At 37.8% G+C, this 20,747-nt stretch overlaps 1 protein-coding gene across 3 annotated transcripts in view; it reads left to right on the forward strand.

The window, feature by feature from the left end:
- Window positions 1-20,747, forward strand: part of LOC120527421 (AF4/FMR2 family member 1-like) — a 206,910-nt gene that overhangs the window by 95,335 nt on the left and 90,828 nt on the right. For all 3 annotated transcript variants that reach the window (XM_039750819.1, XM_039750820.1, XM_039750821.1), the window contains 2 exons: window positions 1,236-1,272; window positions 2,415-2,472. In XM_039750819.1, the coding sequence (XP_039606753.1) occupies window positions 1,236-1,272; window positions 2,415-2,472 (95 nt within the window). The remainder of the gene's footprint in view (window positions 1-1,235; window positions 1,273-2,414; window positions 2,473-20,747) is intronic.

Raw genomic sequence — 20,747 nt, forward strand, 5'->3', positions numbered from 1 at the left:
CCAAGAAAAATACAGGAGTGGCATATGCGCAGGATTGTGAGAATGGTTACAGACAACTCACAGATCACCTCCAAAGACCTGCAAGAACATCTTGCTGCAGAGGTGTATCTGTACATCGTTGTACAATTCAGTGCAATTTGCACAAAGAACATCTGTATGGCAGGGTGATGAGAAAGAAGCCCTTTCTGCACTCACGCCACAAACTGAGTCACTTGTTATATGCAAATTCTCATTTAGACAAGCCAGATTAATTTTGGAACAAAGTGCTTTGGACTGATGTGACAAAAATTGAGTTATTTGGTCATAGCAATAAGCGGTTTGCATGGTGGAAGAACACCACATTCCAAAAAAACACCTGCTACCTATTGTCAAATTTGGTGGAGGTTTCATCATGCTGTGTGGCTAGTTCAGGGACTTGGGCCCTTGTTAAAGTCGAGGGTCGGATCAAAATTCAACCTAGTATCAACAAATTCTTCAGGACAATGTTCAAGCATCAGTCACAAAGTTGAAGTTACGCAGGGGTTGGATATTCGAACAAGACAATGACCGAAAACACAGTTGGAAATCGTCAAAGGCATTCATGCAGAGAGAGAAGTACAATGTTCTGGAATGGCCGTCTCAGTCCCCTGACTTATCATCAAAAATCTATGGGATGATTTGAAGCAGGCTGTCCATGCTCGGCAGCCATCAAATTAAACTGAACTGGAGAGATTTTGTATCTCTCCTGTTCAGTTAATCCAGAATCCAGACACTCATCAAAGGCTATAGGAGGCATCTAGAGGCTTTTATATTTGCAAAAGGAGGCTCAACTAAGTATTGATGTAATATCTCTGTTGGGGTGCCCAAATTTATGCACCTATCTAATTTTGTTATGATGCATATTGCATATTTTCTATTAATCCAATAAAGTTAATGTCACTGCTGAAATACGACTGTTTCCCTAAGGCATGTCATATATTAAAAGTAAGTTGCTACTTTGAAAGCTCAGCCAATGATGAACAAAAATCCAAGGAATTAAGAGGGGTTCCCAAACTTTTTCATATGATTGCATGTATATGTACTATTTTATGATACATGATTCATTTTCTCCCTTTTTGGATATTTAGTATGTATATTTTATAATATGTATGTATATTTATAATATGTGTGTCTATGAAGAGCAGCTTGAGTTTTTAGGCAAAATAGGGGCAGGTAATGAAAAGATATAATTAATCTTATCCTATGTTTCTTTTCAGGATTCCCAGCAAATTCATTCTGTTTTTTTGGGACAGAGTAAGTTTTTTTAGTTCCAAATGGAATATTATTATTTATTTTGTACACTTTTATGTTCACATAGCATTGCAACATACATCACTGTTTCAAAAAGAAATCATTTATTTTGAAAGTATTTACTTAGGAAAAATGATTTTTGTTTTGCAACATATGCTTTTTTGTTCTTTTTAATATGCAGACATTTGTATATGCTTTTTTTCCTGTGTTGAAAAGATATGAATGTTGAGTTAAATAACAACCTTTAACTGGTTTAATATGAGTGAGTGTGAGGGTATTGCCTCAATGTGCCCAGTGATGGGTTTATTCTTTGTACAAGCTTAGCTTCTACTCCCTGTTTCCAATAATGATTCTTGCAGTCCTATCATCTTTATTCAACCTTTTATGGCATCCCTGCTTGCTCTGATTTCCTAGCTAAATAATACCCAATGATGCAGAGATGCTATCTCAAAAAATGCCTGTGTCATTTTTGCACTATTTTCTGTCTCCGTTTGAGCATGTTTGTGACATTCTCGAATGCCAATTACAGTACACTCCATATTGTCTTCCGAGGATTGCATGTTTGGAAGGTAGATGCACAGAGCTTGACTGAACATGCACATAACAACATTGAGTACTTTTATAACTCAACAAAGCTTGTATCTTTATAGGAGAATTACCAGATATTGTCAACCCCAAATGTATTTACCAGTTCTGTACCAATAAGGTGTTCCTTGGCTGTGTTTCTGGTTTATGTGTAAATTGGACCATTGATTTCTGGTTCAGGCCACTAGGAGAGTGTATCATTCTCTCTAAATTTGAATTGGTACATGTCTAAGATGAAACCATTTAAACTATCCTCTTGAGTTTAACTGAACTGAAAATTTCAGAATGAATATAAGAAGCAATAAATAAATACATAAATGCCTACTTTTGGAAAAGTGGTAGCAACCACTTTGATCAATCATTGCTTCTTTTTTACTTAGTGTACAGTACTTGTTTTACTGATGTCATTAATGTAGCTAACAATCCAGGACTGAAATTAATTAAAATTTAGTTTATTAATGACACAAAAAAAGAATTTTACAAGTAAAAATGTGTTGTCTGTATCAATAAAAGTCTGATTTATAGTGCATGTAACACATAATCATTTTGCTTTCTTGCAGAAAATTGTGAATTGCCTTCAAAAGTAACTTCACCTGACTCACAGCAACGAGGAGCACAGTAGGTGCAATTTTGTTACTCAGTTTTCCTGTAAGGTACATGTACATTCAAATTGTACCAAATAAAATGCCATCTAAGTATTACAGCTTATATTTCTTGTAAAGCATTAATGTACTTTTATTGTTTGCTAAAATGAAAATACACACAATATTTTTTTTCAGCTTCATTTACTCAATGCGACCTATAGTAGACGTACTGTGTGGTCAATTTTGGTCTTATCTGACCATGACACCTTTTCCCACTTGGCCTCTGAATCTTCAACTTGCATTTTGGCAAAGCTCAAATGAGACTTAATGTGGCCTTATTTTGAAGAGTGACTTTTTTCTTGCAGCCCTCACATACGAGTCACACGAGTGCTTGTGATATTGTTTTCACATGCACACATTGACCAGTACTGTTGCTCCTTTAAAGTTGGTACTGGCCTCTTGGTATCCTCCCAGACCAGTTTCCTCATTACTCTTCCATCTAGTTTGGAGGTACAGCCTGATCTTGGAAGGGTCCTAGTAGTACCAAATGTTTTCTCCTTCTTAATTCTGGAGTTTACTGTGCTTCTACGGATTCATAAATCTTTTAGCTATCTCCTAACTTATGCCTGTCCATAACTTTATCCCTGAGATATTTTGAAAGTGCCTTGCCACCCAAACTTAATTGTTTACTTTCCATTGAATAATAAAGCACTGGAATTCTCCAGGAATAGCCGTTTTTATGCTAAACTAATCACAATGATCAAAACTGATCACAGGTGTAAGCCAATTGCCTTGGTGTGAAATGTAGAAGGTGGTTACGTACACCTGATTGAGTTTACAAGTAATGTTTGGGAAGATGGTGATCCTTTATTATCTCAGTGATTCTTGTTTATTTCCGAACTGTTGCTATTATATCTTTGAGTTAAATGTTAGAGGTTACATTTTTTTTGCATTTTCATTTTAGGCTGCAACAAAATGTGAATATTTTCAAAGCAGCTGATTCTTTTCTATACCCACTGTATGTTATGATTCCACCTATTTTGTCATTCACTGGGCATATTTTCACTTTGTTCAAGTCGTTGCTCATTCTGCATGTCCTTGTAACTATGCATACTTTGCACAGCTGTCTTCATTGTCACTATGTTTACTGCTGTTTATCTTTAATAGTCTATTTCTTAAAAGAAAGTTTAGATTAAGTGTATAAACATTATTAACCTTGGATGCCTAGTTTATACATAGATTGTTATCTTAATACTTAAACAAATGCAACTTTTTCATCATTCCCCTTTCATTTATCCTTGAATATTTAATCATTCACTCAGTTTACACTCTTTGATTACTGGCACTGCCTTGCATCGATGTTGATAATTTACAGTGTAATATTAGTGCAAATGTAAAAGAAGAATTTTGGTAGCATGTCTGTTTGAAAAAGAACTTTTCTTATCAGCCTTTATTCAACCACTATTGTACATTAATTTCTGTATGCATGTACAGTATTTCTCAACATTTTGTGCATAACCAACCCCTGAACTACTATAGAAATTTCAAATGCCAGCAACTGGGCTATTAGTTGCAGATTCTGAAAAGGATTTTTTAACAGTTTTAAAGATTTTCCCACGTTTCATTTTTGTAGCTTCATTGCGTTTCAGGCTGAAAATGAAATTGCAAATGGGGGTTATGCCATTTTAATTAAAATTTTTGCAGCATTTTTTTGTGCATACTTTGAAAATGATATTGCAATTGGGGGTATTTCATTTTAATTTTTTCTGCATTTTTGCGTCAGGACTTTGAAAATGAGTTTGCAAAAGAGAGATTGCCTTTTCATTTTAATTTTTGCAGAAAATAACTCCCATACGTAATTCCCTTTGTCAAATAAATTCATCTGACATTTTTTTTGAATGTCATCAAGAAACCAATCTAGAACCAACATCAAATTAAAGGAGGTATACAAGTGAAAAAGAAACCACACAAAACTACACAATAATGTCAAAAAACAGATCACTCAGTATATTGTGAAATGTTGTATTTAGGATCGCCTAATGTGATGCGGGAGACCTTCCGTGACAAGACCTTGAAGGTTGCAGGGCACCCTGGATATCATTGAGAGGAGTTGCAGTGCATGGCTCAATGGCAACTCTGGTCTGTACCGGGAACTGGAAAGGATGACTGCGACGGCTCTGAGGGCAGATGGAGGTGTTTGTTAGAGGAATCTGTGAGCAAGTGACACACCATCTGTGGTCTAGTGACCCACGCCCTGCTTACAGAGGAATCGAAGCATTACGCATGTCTAAATCTGTTCCTTGGAGAGTCGTAGTCGGGACAGCTGATGGAACGGTCCTTACGGATGACACTGCAGTTGTGACCCACTGGCCTGGCTACTTTGAGCAGATGTTCAAAGCTGATCTTCCGGCAAGCACGTTGGATATCTTTGTGTGTTCACAGTTCTTGAGGCTGATCCTCCAATTAGGTGTGAACCACCCAATCTCACTGAGATTGCACAGGTGGTGAACCAGCTGCAGGGATCTGTGGTATCTGGGGTGAACTTCTCCAGACTGGTGGCAAGGCTATCCTCCTGGCATTGCAAGCAATCTTTGCTTCCATTTGGGAGACTGGCATCATCCCAACTGACTGGAAAGGGAATGGTAATCGCCTGGTTTGCAGCAACTACAGGGGGATAGCACTGTTCTTGGTGCCGGGTAAGGTCCTTGCTAGGGTCATCCTCAATAGGATTCGTGATCACTTGCTCACTTACCGGCGACGGAACAGTCTGGTTTTACGCCTAAGAAGTCTACCATTGACCGCATCCTGGCACTGAGGGTTCTCATGGAGCACAAACGCGAATATCGGCACAGTTTCTTTGCAGCCTTTGTCGATTTTCGCAAAGCGTTCGACTCAGTTGATCGAGCTGCCCTGTGGGACATCCTGAGGGTTCGCAGGATCCTCTTGAGGTTGCTGGATATTATGGCCGGCCTGTCCACTGGTACTGTGACTTCGCTGACGATGCTGTGATCTTCGCGGAGTCAATGGAGGCTCTGATCAGGGCGCTCGAGAGACTGAGCGAGGAGTCTTGATTGTCTGGGCTTGTGAGTGTCCTGGATAAAAACCAAGATCCAGGCCTTTAATGACCTCTTGGGCACAGTCATCAGCAGTGTGTCTGTGTGCGGAGAGAGTGTCGACTTTGTCGAGAGGTTTACTTCCCTTGGCAGTGACATTCATGTCTCTGGCGACTCTTCCTATGAAGTCAGTAGATGGATTGGGAGAGCATGGGGGGGGTCATGCGGTCGCTGGAAAGGGGTGTGTGGTGCTCACGATATCTATGCAAAACGGACGAAGGTCCAAGTCTTTAGAGTCTTGGTGCTTCCTGTCTGGCTGTATGGTTGCCTGAGACGAAGACTGTACTCCTTTGGTACTATGTCTCTCTGGAAAATCCTTGAGTACCATTGGTTTGACTTTGTGTCGAATGAGCGGTTGCTCATAGAGGGAGCATCGGTTACGGCACTACAGGTATGTGGCCCGTTTCCCAGAGGGTGATCCAGCTCGTAAGATCCTCATTTTTGGGGACCCGAGTGGCTGGACCAGGCCAAGAGGTCGCCCACGTAACACCTGGCTGCGACAGATAGAGGGTCATTTCCGGAGAGTGGGACTGGACTGTGCGTCTGCTTTGGGAGTTGCAAACCGGGATCCCGAGTTGTTTCATCGTGTAGTGGGTGTGGCAATGCACTGTACCAGTGCATGCTCCCCAACTTGACTTGACTTGTTGTATTTAGTAATAAAATACAAACTAAATATAACAATGAATTATAACACAATTGTAAGCAAATTAAATTACGGAAGATATAATTAACAGTAACTAACCCCCCCTCCCCCCCCATATTAGGGGTCACTGTTTTTTGTTTTCTGTAAGTCTTTATAGATTAGGTTTACTAGTCTGTGTTCTGAGCAATAGGAAAGCTGACAAGCAATTAATATGAAGTTGATGGCATTTTGTCAGTTCAGTGGTTTAGTTGTTCTTGGCCACTAAAATAGTGTGTTATTTTTAGCCTTACCTTTTAAGATAGTTAATGTATAACTATAACCTTTCTTCTTAAGCTTGATAGTGTTAATAGTAATCTGCACAAGATGATATTATTGTAATATTTCATACTTTGCTGGACTAATACGTTGTTCACACTTGTCTGTCTCCTATCCAGCCGCAAATCCTAGTAAAACAACTAAACTTTTGAGTTTATCCTCTTTAATAAAATCCCTGTGTGTGTGTCCAGGTGTCTGTGTGTGTGTGTTTTCTGGTGAAGTGCGCATGCGCGGGGCTGCACGTGTTCAGTCTCTCCCTTTGCATTCCCTGTGCAGTGAGAGAGAGACACACACACACACACAAGAGAGAGAGAGAGAGAGACACACACACACACAGGCGTGCATGTGCATTGTTGCAATGTTACTTTTCTTGGTTGTTTATTAAATTACTGATTTTTTTAAATATTAATTTTTTTTCCCTGTCCTTAAAATTCATTAAAAAAAAGTGTTTTTAGCGAGCGGTTCGTAGCACTATAGCGCGACCTCTTGCAGTGTTAGTTTTCTCTGTTGTTCAAGGTTTTCTCAGTGTTATTTAATGTTTTTACATTTAGTTTACTATTACACTGTGCATTCTGTGGTATAATTAACTATATTTGTGCTTAAAAACTTTAAAAAATATATATTTACATACAGTTCGTACAGTCTGCAACGGATTAATTGTATTTACATACAATCCTATGGTGGAAATTACTTCGATTCACGACCAAATCAGGTTTCGACCAGAGTTTTGGAACAAATTATGGTCGTGAACCGAGGTTCCAGTGTATTACTGTCAGAGAAAATTACAGGCATTTTACGGAAATACCAACCAGTATTACTGCGAGAGAAAATTAAAGGCACACAATACAGTGACGCATATTACAGCCACATACAAGGTCCCTTGCCATTTAATATAGACTGTTCCTGCTAATGTTTATGCACTACTGTTCTAGCGCCCGTTATTGTAATGGGCTTAATGTCTAGTGTAATTTATATTATGCTAAGACTATTTGCATATCGCTGGTATACAGTAGTTATTGTTTATATTTTTACTGGGTTAATTTTAGAATTGCACCCACATCTGGGTAGAACACTTGTGATCACCAAAGATGCACACCTGCTGTTTTGTCAACAAAAAATGCAAGCATTGTCTTCATTGTAAGCCATAGAGGAAAAAAAATGAAATTTGAATCATGAAAGTTGTAGATGAAAATAAACCATTAAGAGTAAACTTGGCAAGAATTTGAATTAATAGATTATGCTGATTTGAATAGCCTAATTTCATCATTATTGTTATGTTTAAAGCTTGATATACTTAAAATACACAGGACTTGTTTTCATTTAAAAAAAATCATCATTTCAAGTGTTTGTAGCATTTCTCTGCGTTATTGTCTTTATTTCCCTGGAGAGTACAAACATTGTTTGGTTTGTGAAGCTGTCATTAAGTAGTGTTTAAAACAATGAAACTTAAGTGAATTCTATGTTTACCATAGTAAAATGAGAGTGACTTCATTATTGCAAAATTATGTATTTATTAGATTTTTGCAATAAGGCTTTTGTTTATCATTTCAGCTGTACTGAACATAAACATATCTGCACAGAAAGGAATTAAAGTTACAATGGAGATATTTTAAATAGAAAATAAAAATTGAAATTTACATCAAGACATAAGCTAATAGCAAATAAGGTGTTTCATTTCAATAAGGTACCAAAAATCATGTTGTTTTTCTATGTGTACTATTAAATTGACTTTTTTAGTAAGTATTAATATTCAGGTGACTACTGGATAATTTTCAGCTGCTATTTGTGAAAGGAAAAAAAGATGATTGCATCTTATATATTGTACTTTGTTTGCAAGAAGAAATTCCAGTCTCAGTTATTCTTCTCCTTATTCAAAATAAAATGATTTCTCTGCCAATTTGAAATTAAACTGTTTATTTATGTTTTGCTTTACAATTGTTTATTTATATAAAACATAGTAACTTTATTTTAATGGATATTTTATTTATGCATTTCCCTAAGAATCCCTTAGTCTGGACCCATTTCAGGAGTTTTTTTTTCTCGTGCATAGAGTGTCACCAAAATCAGTTTTCTCTAGTTTTAGTAGTTGTGCTTGTCATAATTGATGATTTGGCATAACTGACATGTTTATGACTCTTTGGAAGTGGAAAGGTAAGTAATTATTGTTTAACCACATGATTGCAGCATGTGTCATTCACATAAAATAGGCACTATTGTGTTGAGCAGGGAGCGGTTTTCAAGGCAATGAGTACGTGCTTTTCTCTGTTTCTACCCCACTTCTGTTTCTGTGTGTAATACAAGAGCTTTATTTGAAAATAAACACTCTAAAGTGCTAATCTGTCTAGACCAAATAGTAGTTAAAAATATACATAGCTAGCTTATAAGTACTTTAAATAGAGTGTCAAAGACCTTTCAAGATGCTCTGTTAAATTAATTATTCCTATGCCACTTAACAGCAAGATAATGCAATTTTGCACTTGATGCTTGGTTTAGTCATCAGAGTTATGAACTCTTATACAACATTTTGTCTCTCCATCTAGAATGCAGATGTTTTTTGTTTCCATGAGTATGGTATTTTGCTCTCTTATAGTTAAATTAGATGAAGTTGAGTTAAAATAAAACTAATGATATGCAGAAGTGATACATGTTAACAGATTATATCGCTTCATTAACACTAGAATTACCAGAGCCTACGAAAAAACTCAGCAATCTGTCCCACCTTAAATCCGTTCGCACCTCTCCGCTAGCGTCTTTTGTCCAGTAAATGTGCCGATAAAGACAAGCTGCAAGCAGCTGACTATTCCATCCCCCCACCGACTTAGAACGTGCACACACTTCTCCCAGCTCATGCCTTGGTTTATTATCTGGGAATGAAGTGGAGTTTTAGAGTGGAAATAATAGATTGTTATTTGGAATACACGCATTTCATGTGTGTTCCATTTCTACAGTAATCTATGTAAACACATTTTTAAAACAGAAACGTTTTATATATTCTAGTAGTAAATGACAAAATGTAGGCATAAACTATATAATGTATGAAGCCTGAAGTCCAAATATCAAAGAAACACTTTCACAAAAGGAACAAATATAACTGCAGAGAAAAAAGCTACGTTAGCATGCCACATTGACACACATTTACTACAACTGCCTCTGTGGCGTAATGGTATCAACTCCTGACTGGTAATCAAAAGGTCACAAGTTCAATCCCGCACGACTCCATTTTGAGAAGTGAACTGCTGTTATTCTTACTATTTTTGAATAAAAACATACATTTGATTTCAGTCTGTAACAGCCGGTGCAATGTACGATACTTGTAAAGGTTAGCTTTGTGTTTTTTTTTTTATTCATTTTTCATTCTCTCAGTCGCGTTCAGGATCCTTACCTACCCCCAGAACTGGCACTGCTGTTATCACATAAAGATGTGCTAAAGCTCTACAGTGTATCATGATACATCCTACCACCCACCCAGTGATTTGACACGCAAACGCTGGCGAATCTGCCTTCTTCGTATCTCATCGTCACTTGTTTTTCTTTTTATTCAGTTTTATTGAGTGTTCCTGCTCGCGCTGAATTAGTATGCACCTTATGGTCTATGATGTCAAAAAAAAAACAAAGACATAGGTATATATGATATTTGGAATAATTCATTTTATGACCTGTATAGTACATTTGGGAAAACTTTGTGGCACGGATGCAACATTATTCATAATAATTCATATAACATCTTGCGGTTTGTAATCAGTGACTGCGTGTTTTTTTTTTCCCCGATCTTGCCAGTCCCCACATGTTGCTGTATGCTGTTTGTTTTGTACTCCAGGACATGCACAGGAAAGAATAGTAAAGAGCAGACACTTCAGTTCGCAAGCATTGGTATGAGAATTCAGTCACAAGTACACTGCAGAGCTATAGCGCGTCTTTATGTGAAAACAGCAGTGTCAGATGGGGAAGGGGGGTGGAGGGTAGGGAAGGATCCTGAATGCGACTGAGAGAATAAAAAGTGAATTACAAAAAAAAAACCCAAAGCTAACCTTTACAAGTATCATAAATTACACCGGCTGTTACAGACTGAAATCAAATGTATGTTTTTATTCTAAAACTAGCCGACCTGCATAATTATTCATTGATGCGTGAACAATTCTTGAAAGACACAGTTCAGCAATCCCCTATTAAGCATTGTGATAGGGCGGCGGCCATCACTCCAGGTTCGGAGTCGGTCTAAGAAAGGAAAAAAAGAAGGGGCACAGAAACAACAGGGAGAACAGAAGCTTGCAGGGACAAACAAAGACGGCAGCAATGAGAGAGACCTGTTAGCAAAGCAAAGCAGCCAGAACCGAGAAGAACAATGAAAAGTCAATGTGGGTCAGAGGACAGCAATGAGAGAGACCTGTTAACAAAGCGAAGCAGCCGGAACCGAAAAGAACAATGAAAAATCAACGTGGCTCAGAGGTGCATGTGGACTGTAGCAGAGACCAAAGTGACTGAGAATGTGTTTGGTGAGGTGTTGGACATTCGCAGGCAGTGCACATGCCTCGAGAGTGAGGGTGGGTGCGGAAGGAGGGTTAGAACTGGCGGGTGGGGCGCCATCGTGCGTAACCCATGGTCGGGCGATTGGTCGATATTATAGATAGATAGTAAGAATAAGAGCAGTACCATAAATTACACTCTAAAACTCTACTTCATTCCCAGAAAATCAATCAAGGCATGAGCTGGGAGAAGTTCGTGCACGTTCTAAGTTGGTGGTGGGATGGAATAGCCGGCTGCTTGCAGCATGTCTTTATCGGCACATTTAGAGAACAAAAGACGCTGGCGGAGAGGTGCGAACAGATTTAAGAAGCAATTTAATGTTGGCCGGATCTATGAGTTTTTTCGTAGGCTCTGGTAATTCTAGTGTTAAGCTGTTTGTAGAATATGTCTCTTAAGCTTTGCAGTAGATTCATTAAGTATTTACCAATAGTTTAATGAACACCTCAATGTAATTTCTTAGTAATTTTTTCAAAGTCCTGTTTTAACAGTGATAGCTATTTATTATATTTATTATTTAAAATATGCAAATACTTTCAGTGCAGCAGCTTTGACACCACCTTGGATTAAGTCTCTTGTATATCTTCAAAAGACCGGGAAGGTGAGAGAAATAAATCTAGTGTCTAAAGCTAAGGAGATGTATAAGGTGCTTTTCTCTTGTGTGGAGACGTATTTCTTTGATAAGTCTCCATGAATGGCATTTTTAATCTCTCTGATGAGAGGAGAATCCCCAATTGTGCTTTTTATGTTGTTTAAAATATGGGCATGAAATGGAGCTATGACGAAGATCGTTGGGCTCTTTTCTTCACACATAATGTTTGTTGCCACCAGTGCTGGATTGAGAGTCTGCTTCACCTCCTCAGCATGTGAGATGTCTTTGTCACATTTTAAACAAGGCAGCATTAGTTACAAAAACTACCATTTTAACAACCTTAAATCATTTAATTACAATCGAATCCCCGTAGGTGTCGGGCAAAAAGGCAAGTAAAAATTTCATTGTGCACAGTGTAAATTAAAAACTACTATTGCTACTACTGCTGCCACTGTAGGATATTGTAATATTTTAGAGCTGCACATTTGAAAATATATTATATAGTCCCTAATAGTAATGCACCGATATGGAAATTCTGGACGATCCCAATAACCAATATGTTCTTGTCCATTTTTGCCAACACAATAATTTTTATTACTTTATTTATATATACAGTGGTACCTCGGTATACGTCTGCTTTGGAGTAAGTCACTATATCACGCTTCGACTTTCGCAGCTTCACTCTATCGTCGATTATATATGAAAGCATAACTAAATATATAACGCGGATATTTCGCTGCTTCGCGGGTTCTGTGGACAATGTGTCTTTTTACTTCCTGTACATGCTTCCTCAGTTGGTTTGCCCAGTTGATTTCATACAAGGGACGCTATTGGCGGATGACTGAGAAGCTAACCAATCGAAGCACGCAGTTAAGTTCCTGCGTGCTGAATGCAGTGTTAACCAGGAAGTCTCGTCGCTCATTCAGCATCAAGCGTGTTTCGTTGTGTAAAGAGTTAACTTTTGTGCTCTTTTGTGTTTATCTTTGTGCATAGTCAAGCCCTTCATTATGGCTCCAAAACGATCTGCTACTGCTTCAGGGGCCGTGCCCAAGTGCAAACGGAAGATGTTAATGATTGCCGGAAAGGTAAATGTTTTGGATTTGTTGAAGGCTACGATTCTTTTTATTTAAAAGTAGGAAAGGAATATAAGATCTACGGCCTCAGTGTCCTTTTAACCAGGGTGCAAAACGAGTTGTAAGTGGATGTAATAAGGTAGTAGTCTGGATGGAATCTGCTTTAGGGATTTGGATTGAAGACTGCCAGAAGAAGAACAACGGCAGTTCTTCACATTTGCCTGAAGAGGCTCCTTTGGAAGAGCTGTAACGCTCTCCTTTGTTGTGCAGTAAAATTAAATTCATTGTTTTCGGACAAGTCATTTTCATTTATTTCATCTAATTGCTTTTGTATTTATGTATTTTAGTATTAAGCAGTGTTTAAATTATTTTATACAACCCCATCAATGTATAATATGCCAATAACAATAGGATTTTTTTTTCATGGGAAAAATTTGTTTAGTATAAGTCCTGTTTGGTATAAGTCCAAGGATCTGGAACGGATTAAGGACGTATACCAAGGTACCACTGTGTGTGTGTGTGTGTGTGTATGTATATATATATATATATATATAATTATATTTTACCCGTGCAAAATCACAAAGTGATTTCAAGTGAAGCTGCTTCTATGGGAGACACAAATGCACCAGTGCAACTTGCCCCACTTTCCATGTTGCCAAATAATGTTGAACCAAGTCGGCACAATGGTGTTCCCAGATACGCACTTTGCTGATAAACTGAGCGCACTGAGTTCGCACGGCGCTTTGGTTGCTTTGAAAAAGCACTGACTCATCACTAATTCTCCAACTTCTCATGTAGGTAGAAGGCTGAAATTTGGCAGGCTCATTCCTTACAGCTTACTTACAAAAGTTGGGCAGGTTTCATTTCGAAATTCTACGCGTAATGGTCATAACTGGCCTATTTTTTCGTCCATATACTATAATAGACTCTTGCTCGATGCCCGTGGGGGGCGTAATTTAGTGCCTGCACATATAAGGCCGTCCGTCAGTGGCAATCCAATAGAAACACTGCCGCTAAATATTCACGGGTGAAGGACTGTGCTTATGCAGAGGAAGATGAGATGGTCAGGGTGTTGTTTGGCACAAACTCGGCGAAACTGCGAGAGAAACTTTTAAGTGCTGGGTCTTAGCTAACATTAAATACAGCCGTGGGGTGGAAAAAGTCAATGTCCCGCTAAAGGAAGACAGTGTAAAAAATAAAAAAAATAAAAACCTGTGCATGCAGTGTGTCACGTCTCAAATAAAGAGGAAGACAAGCTGTTTATTGATGCAGTAAGAAACGAATCGATGAATGAAACCTGTTATCTTTACAACGATTGACAAACACGGAATGTAACTTGAACACAACACATCCCACAAATACGAACCTGATTGAAAGAAATAATGATAATCAAATCCTTGATGACAGAAACACTAATAACACTCACAAAACAAATACTGTATATTGACAATCATGTTACGTTATTTTTAAAATGTTCCCTTTTCTTTTTCATAACTTCTCTAACACTGTATTTCTCTGCTGCGAAGCGCAGATATATATGTATATATATACCCCAATCTACATACGCTCAAATAGACAAACCACACGCCGTGGCACAATGGCGCCTCTACCGCCGACGTCTGAGGTTCAATTCCTGAGAGGGGGTGCACAGAGTATGTACGCACGCTTCCCAATTCATTTTACCCTTGCATCCCCTTTGTTTGAGACGTATGAAAAAATATGGGGTTAACGCAGAAAGACAGATCACCAATTGAAGCTTTATGAATAATGGATACTTTATTCGCCATCAATGATTGTTTTGGTAAAGCCATACTCTGTGTATTCATTAGATGAACGGTAAAAATGTAAGAGTGAGGGGAGGGTGACTTATTGAGGCACGCAGGCAAAACCACAATAGCACGCAGGCTCAATGTAGTGCGCGTCAACTTGATCTGAATTGCACGATCACATTCGAAAAATATATCTTTTCAAGTTCTATTTAGTCCATATGTGTCAAACTCAAGGCCCGCGGGCCACATCCGGCCCAGGGTGTAATTATATCCGGCCCGCGAGATCATTTTATATATTATTGATACAAAAACCCTGCGGTGGGTTGGCTCCCTGCCCAGGATTTGGTTCCTGCCTTGTGCTCTGTGTTAGCTGGGATTGGCTCCAGCAGACCCCCGTGACCCTGTATTCGGATTCAGCGGGTTAGTAAATGGATGATACAAAAACAGAACAGACATGAAATGCGTGTGTTCCAAACAACGATCTATTATTTCTACTCTAAAACTCCACTCACAGAAAATCAATCAAGGCATGATCTGGGAGAAGTTTCTGCACGTTCTAAGTCGGTGGGGGGATGGAATAGCCGGCTACTTGCAGCTTTTCTTTGATCAGCACATTTAGATTAACAAAAGACACTGGCATAGAGGTGAGAACGGTTTTAAGAAGCGATTTAAGTTGGGACGGATTTATGAGTTTTTTCGTAGGCTCTGGTAATTCTAGTGTTAATCAAGTCTAGCTTATGATGCTGCAAGTTATTGTGAAACTAGCCCACACGATGCCTAAGAGAAAAGTTGATTCTGAAAATAGAGCTTTTAAAAACCGATGGGAGGCTGAGTATATGTTTACTGACATTGTCGGTAAACCTGCGTGTCATTTGTGGAGCTAATGTGGCTGTAATTACAGAATTTAATCTAAGACGGCACTATGAGACAAAACATCAGGATAACCTGAAAGACCTGAATGCAATGCACAAGATACAGAAAGCAGAAGAGTTAAAGAATCTGACACTTCAGCAGACGTTTTTACCCGTGCAAAATCACAAAGTGATTTTAAGTGAAGCTGCTTTTATGGGAGACACAAATGCACCAGTGCAACTTGCCCCACTTTCCCTGTTGCCAAGTAATGTTGAACCAAGTCGGCACAATGGTGTTCCCAGATACGCACTTTGCTGATAAACTGAGCGCACTGTGCACTGAGTTCGCACGGCGCTTTGGTGACTTTGAAGAACAAAAAAAGTATTTTGAGTTGTTTCGCAACCCATTTGCGTCGATGTGGAAACTGCACCTGTGCAGATTCAGATGGAGGTGATTGAGCTGCAGTGTAATGGCACACTGAAGGCAAAGTACGATACTGCAGGGCCCGCACAGTTTATTCACTCCATTCCCGCACAAATGCTCCAGCTCAGTCTGCATGCGGCTCGAACCTTGTGCATGTTTGGTAGCACAGATCTGTGTGAGAAGCTTTTCTCCGTGATGAAGACTATCAAAACAGCACATAGGAGTCGCCTCACTGATGAGCACCTGCAGTCCATCCTGAGAATCTCCACAACACAGAACCTCACACCAAACATAAACGAACTTGTTGCCAAACAAAGATGCCAGGCATCCAGCTCTGATAAAATGACATAAGACCAAAGACAGCTGAATGATTTGATTTGTTATTGCTGAAAAGAACAAATTTTATTTATATTTCCAGGTTTTGTTATGCAGTATTTTCATATTTGAATTTGTATAATTTTGACAGGATATATTTTTATGGAGAGCAAAATCTTTTGGGATATTTAAAATGTAAGTTTATTTTTTATATAAAATTACACAAGAGTAAAGAAACTTGAATGTTTGTTCTTTTAACGTTTACTTTATTTCTAACTTGTATAATTTAGACAGGATATATTTTTATGGAGAGCAAAATATTATACGTTTTTAAGGTTTGAGTTGATTTATTCCGGAATAATATTCCTGTCTGTTTTTATTCATATTTATGTTCAAAAAAGTTAAGTTTTAAAAGTTTTAAAGTTTAGTTTTAGTGTGTTCAATAAATGTTTATCCTGTTCGGCCCGCGACTTAAAGTGTGTTTTGGATTTTGGCCCCATGTGCAATTGAGTTTGACACCCCTGATTTAGTCAACACAAATATCTTTGGTTGGAATGTAAGGCGAATTTACTCTTTACATTTGTATGGTGAAGAAAAATGTATGCAATGATGCCTACATTTAACTTGCATTCCTACCAAAGATATTTCTGTCGACTAAATAAAAATTCCTTCTATTTAAAATTTAAATAGAACTTAAACAGATATGATAGTTCATAATATCCATGCAGACCTGCATGTAAGAGCAGGAGTCATCCGTTTTAACAAAGAGCGTATTGCACTGATACGAAATAGCCTGCCCATTTAATTATTTAGGAATGGATAAATAGATTTTGTACAAATAATGTTTTTCATTTTTCTTCCTTGATGGATTCTGATACATACATACATACATACATATACACATCACCTAAAGGATTATTAGGAACACCTGTTCAATTTCTCATTAATGCAATTATCTAATCAACCAATCACATGGCAGTTGCTTCAATGCATTTAGGGGTGTAGTCCTGGTGAAGATAATCTCCTGAACTCCAAAATGGATGTCAGAATCGGAAAGAAAGGTGATTTAAGCAATTTTGAGCGTGGCATGGTTGTTGGTGTCAGACGGGCCGGTCTGAGTATTTCACAGTCTGCTCAGTTACTGGGATTTTCACGCACAAACATTTCTAGGGTTTACAATGAATGGTGTGAAAAGGGAAAAACATCCAGTATGCGTCAGTCCTGTGGGCGAAAATGCCTTGTTGATGCTAGAGGTCAGAGGAGAATGGGCTGACTGATTCAAGCTGATAGAAGAGCAATTTTGACTGAAATAACCACTCGTTACAACTGAGGTATGCAGCAAAGCATTTATAAAGCCACAACACGCACAACCTTGAGGCGGATGGGCTACAACAGCAGAAGACCCCACCGGGTACCACTCATCTCCACTACAAATAGGAAAAAGAGGCTACAATTTGCACGAGCTCACCAAAATTGGACAGTTGAAGACTGGAAAAATGTTGCCTGGTCTGATGAGTCTCGATTTCTGTTGAGACGTTCAAATGGTAGAGTCAGAATTTGGCGTAAACAGAATGAGAACATGGATCCATCATGCCTTGTTACCACTGTGCAGGCTGGTGGTGGTGGTGTAATGGTGTGGGGGATGTTTTCTTGGCACACTTTAGGCCCCTTAGTGCCAATTGGGCATCGTTTAAATGCCACTGGCTACTTGAGCATTGTTTCTGACCATGTCCATCCCTTAATGACCACCATGTACCCATCCTCTGATGGCTACTTCCAGCAGGATCATGCACCATGTCACAAAGCTTGAATCATTTCAAATTGGTTTCTTGAACATGACAATGAGTTCACTGTGCTAAAATGCCCCCCACAGTCACCAGATCTCAACCCAATAGAGCATCTTTGGGATGTGGTGGAACGGGAGCTTCATGCCCTGGATTTGCATCCCACAAATCTCCATCAGCTGCAAGATGCTATCCTGTCAATATGGGCCAACATTTCTAAAGAATGCTTTCAGCACCTTGTTGAATCAATGCCATGTAGAATTAAGGCAGTTCTGAAGGCGAAAGGGGGTCAAACACCGTATTAGTATGGTGTTCCTAATAATCCTTTAGGTGAGTGTATATGTGTGTGTGTGTGTATATATGTATATATGTATGTATATATATGTATGTATATATATGTGTATATATATATATATATGTATATATATATATATATATATATATATGTATATATATATTAAACATGGGCGATATGGCCTAAAATCAATATCACGATAAATTGAGCAGTTAACCTCGATAACGATAAATGGACGATAACCACCCCAAGTGCCAAAAAAACAAACTTTTTTTTTTTCATTTGATGGGGCTGTGGCAGGCAGCATAGTTCCTCCAGTTATTTTGATAATAATATTATCAATATTATCAATATTAATATTCCCCCTAGACCTATTCATTGCAATTATATTATTACCACTTTAAAGGACTGTAAAATGTCACTGAAAATAAATGAAGACAATAGTAGTAAGTACTTTTAGTGGTTAAGATTTATTAACTGAACAAAATAAAAAGTGTAGCATACAATATGTAACCATGCTCTCTAAAAAATGTGTATCCCTTGTAAACAAAATAGTTTAATAATAAATATGTTTCACATTGGCTATTCACAAAGTAAACAATGATTGTGCAAATGTAATGCCATCATGGACAAAGGCCTATCTCTGCTAAGGCCTTGAGGTAGCATATCTATCAAATCTTCACACCCAACATCACCCCAATTCATGGTCTAATTCTCAAATAAAGCAAGCAAAATAAAGTAAGAATTAAATAAGACCTCTCAGACCATATTTACAAAATTAAAAAGGGTTGGCACAGTAATAAAACATTTTAAAAATCATGTATTTTGCTACATTTCACAGCACAACATGATCAACACTGGATCTTTCTGGATACACTGCTGCTCAGCAGTCTTAAGTATTTTTATGCCTATATAAACATTATTCAAACATTAATACTTTCAATTTTGAATATGACACACAGAATTAAAGTCACTTTAAAACACACCAGATGTCACCACCCAAATATATTAAGATGTACACACTTACCGACTGCCAGGTGCAGCCTGTGCCCAAAACATTGCACCCGTGTCCATTTATTGAGCTTGACAGCTTTCACAATATTTGGGCCGTTGTCAGTTGTTATAGCAACAAGGTCCTCTTCACTGATGTCCCATGCAGACAGCATCGCTCTCAACCCTGTCCAACCATCTCCCCGTGTGATCAGATGGAAAATAGGCCGTCTCGAGCACTCTGGTACGCAGCTCCCATTTGTTGTCGATGTAATGAACTGTGAGACTAATATGCGGCTCCATTGTGCGGCTGGACCAGAGATCGGATGTGGCTGCAACGTGCTTAACGTATCTCAATTCAGCAGCAACCTTTTCCTCTCTGTGCTGTACATGCTGGGAATGATAGTTTTTGAAAAATATTTTCGTGATGGGAGTTCGTATCTCTTGTCAATTATTTTCATGAAGTGTCTAAACCCGTTGCGTTCCACTGTAGCAATAGGAGCCATGTCTTTTGCTATGTGGTAGCCTATAGCATTTGTGATTTCTTGCCATCTTTTGAAGTTAAGCTCATATAGTTGAGTACTAGCAAATGCTTGGTTATTGACCGCTGCCTGGTGGAGGAAGGCGTTTTTGCTGGTCCTCCTAATCTCTTCTCGCTTTGAGCCTTTTTATGTCTTGAATTGAATCACATGGTTGTGCTGCAGGTGGTGGAAGAGGTTGGTTGTGTTACCTTGACTTGACGCAACAGTCTTTTTGCAGAGTTTACATTTAACAATTTTTGATCAATATCATCCTTGTTGAATCCAAAATGTTGCCAAGCGATTGATGATGCATTTTTTTTGTTAACAAGCGTCTCCTCTTCCTCCTCCACCAGCTCTACCTTCGCTGCTGCTTCAACATTTAAATCGTCCTCCATTTGTTCACCCGTGTCTCGTCTTGTTACAGGTAGTAGAGTCATGTGACTCCACCCGTCAAGTCTGTAGCGTAGCACATGCCTTTTCTTTTTTTTTAAAATACGAATTTACCGACATGGGCAAAATGCGTCGATGAGAGTCATAAATTTCGTAACGATAAATTTTGATATATAAGCCCAGCCCTAATATATATATATATATATATATATATATATATATATATATATATATATATGTATATATGTGTATATATATATGTATATATGTGTATATATATATGTATATATATATGTATATATATGTATATATATGTATATATATATATGTGTATATATATATATGTGTATGTATATATATATATATATATATGTATATATATATATATATATATATATATATATATATATATATATGTATATATATATATATGTATATATATATATGTATATATATATATATATATATATATATGTATATATATATATATATATATATATATATATATATATATATATATATATATATATATATATATATATATATATATATATATATATATATATGTATATATATATGTATATATATATATATATATATATATATATATATATATATGTGTGTGTGTATATATACAGTGGTGTGAAAAACTATTTGCCCCCTTCCTGATTTCTTATTCTTTTGCATGTTTGTCAAACAAAATGTTTCTGATC

Source organism: Polypterus senegalus, chromosome 4 (assembly GCF_016835505.1).
Source record: "Polypterus senegalus isolate Bchr_013 chromosome 4, ASM1683550v1, whole genome shotgun sequence".
Taxonomy (NCBI): Eukaryota; Metazoa; Chordata; class Cladistia; order Polypteriformes; family Polypteridae; genus Polypterus; species Polypterus senegalus.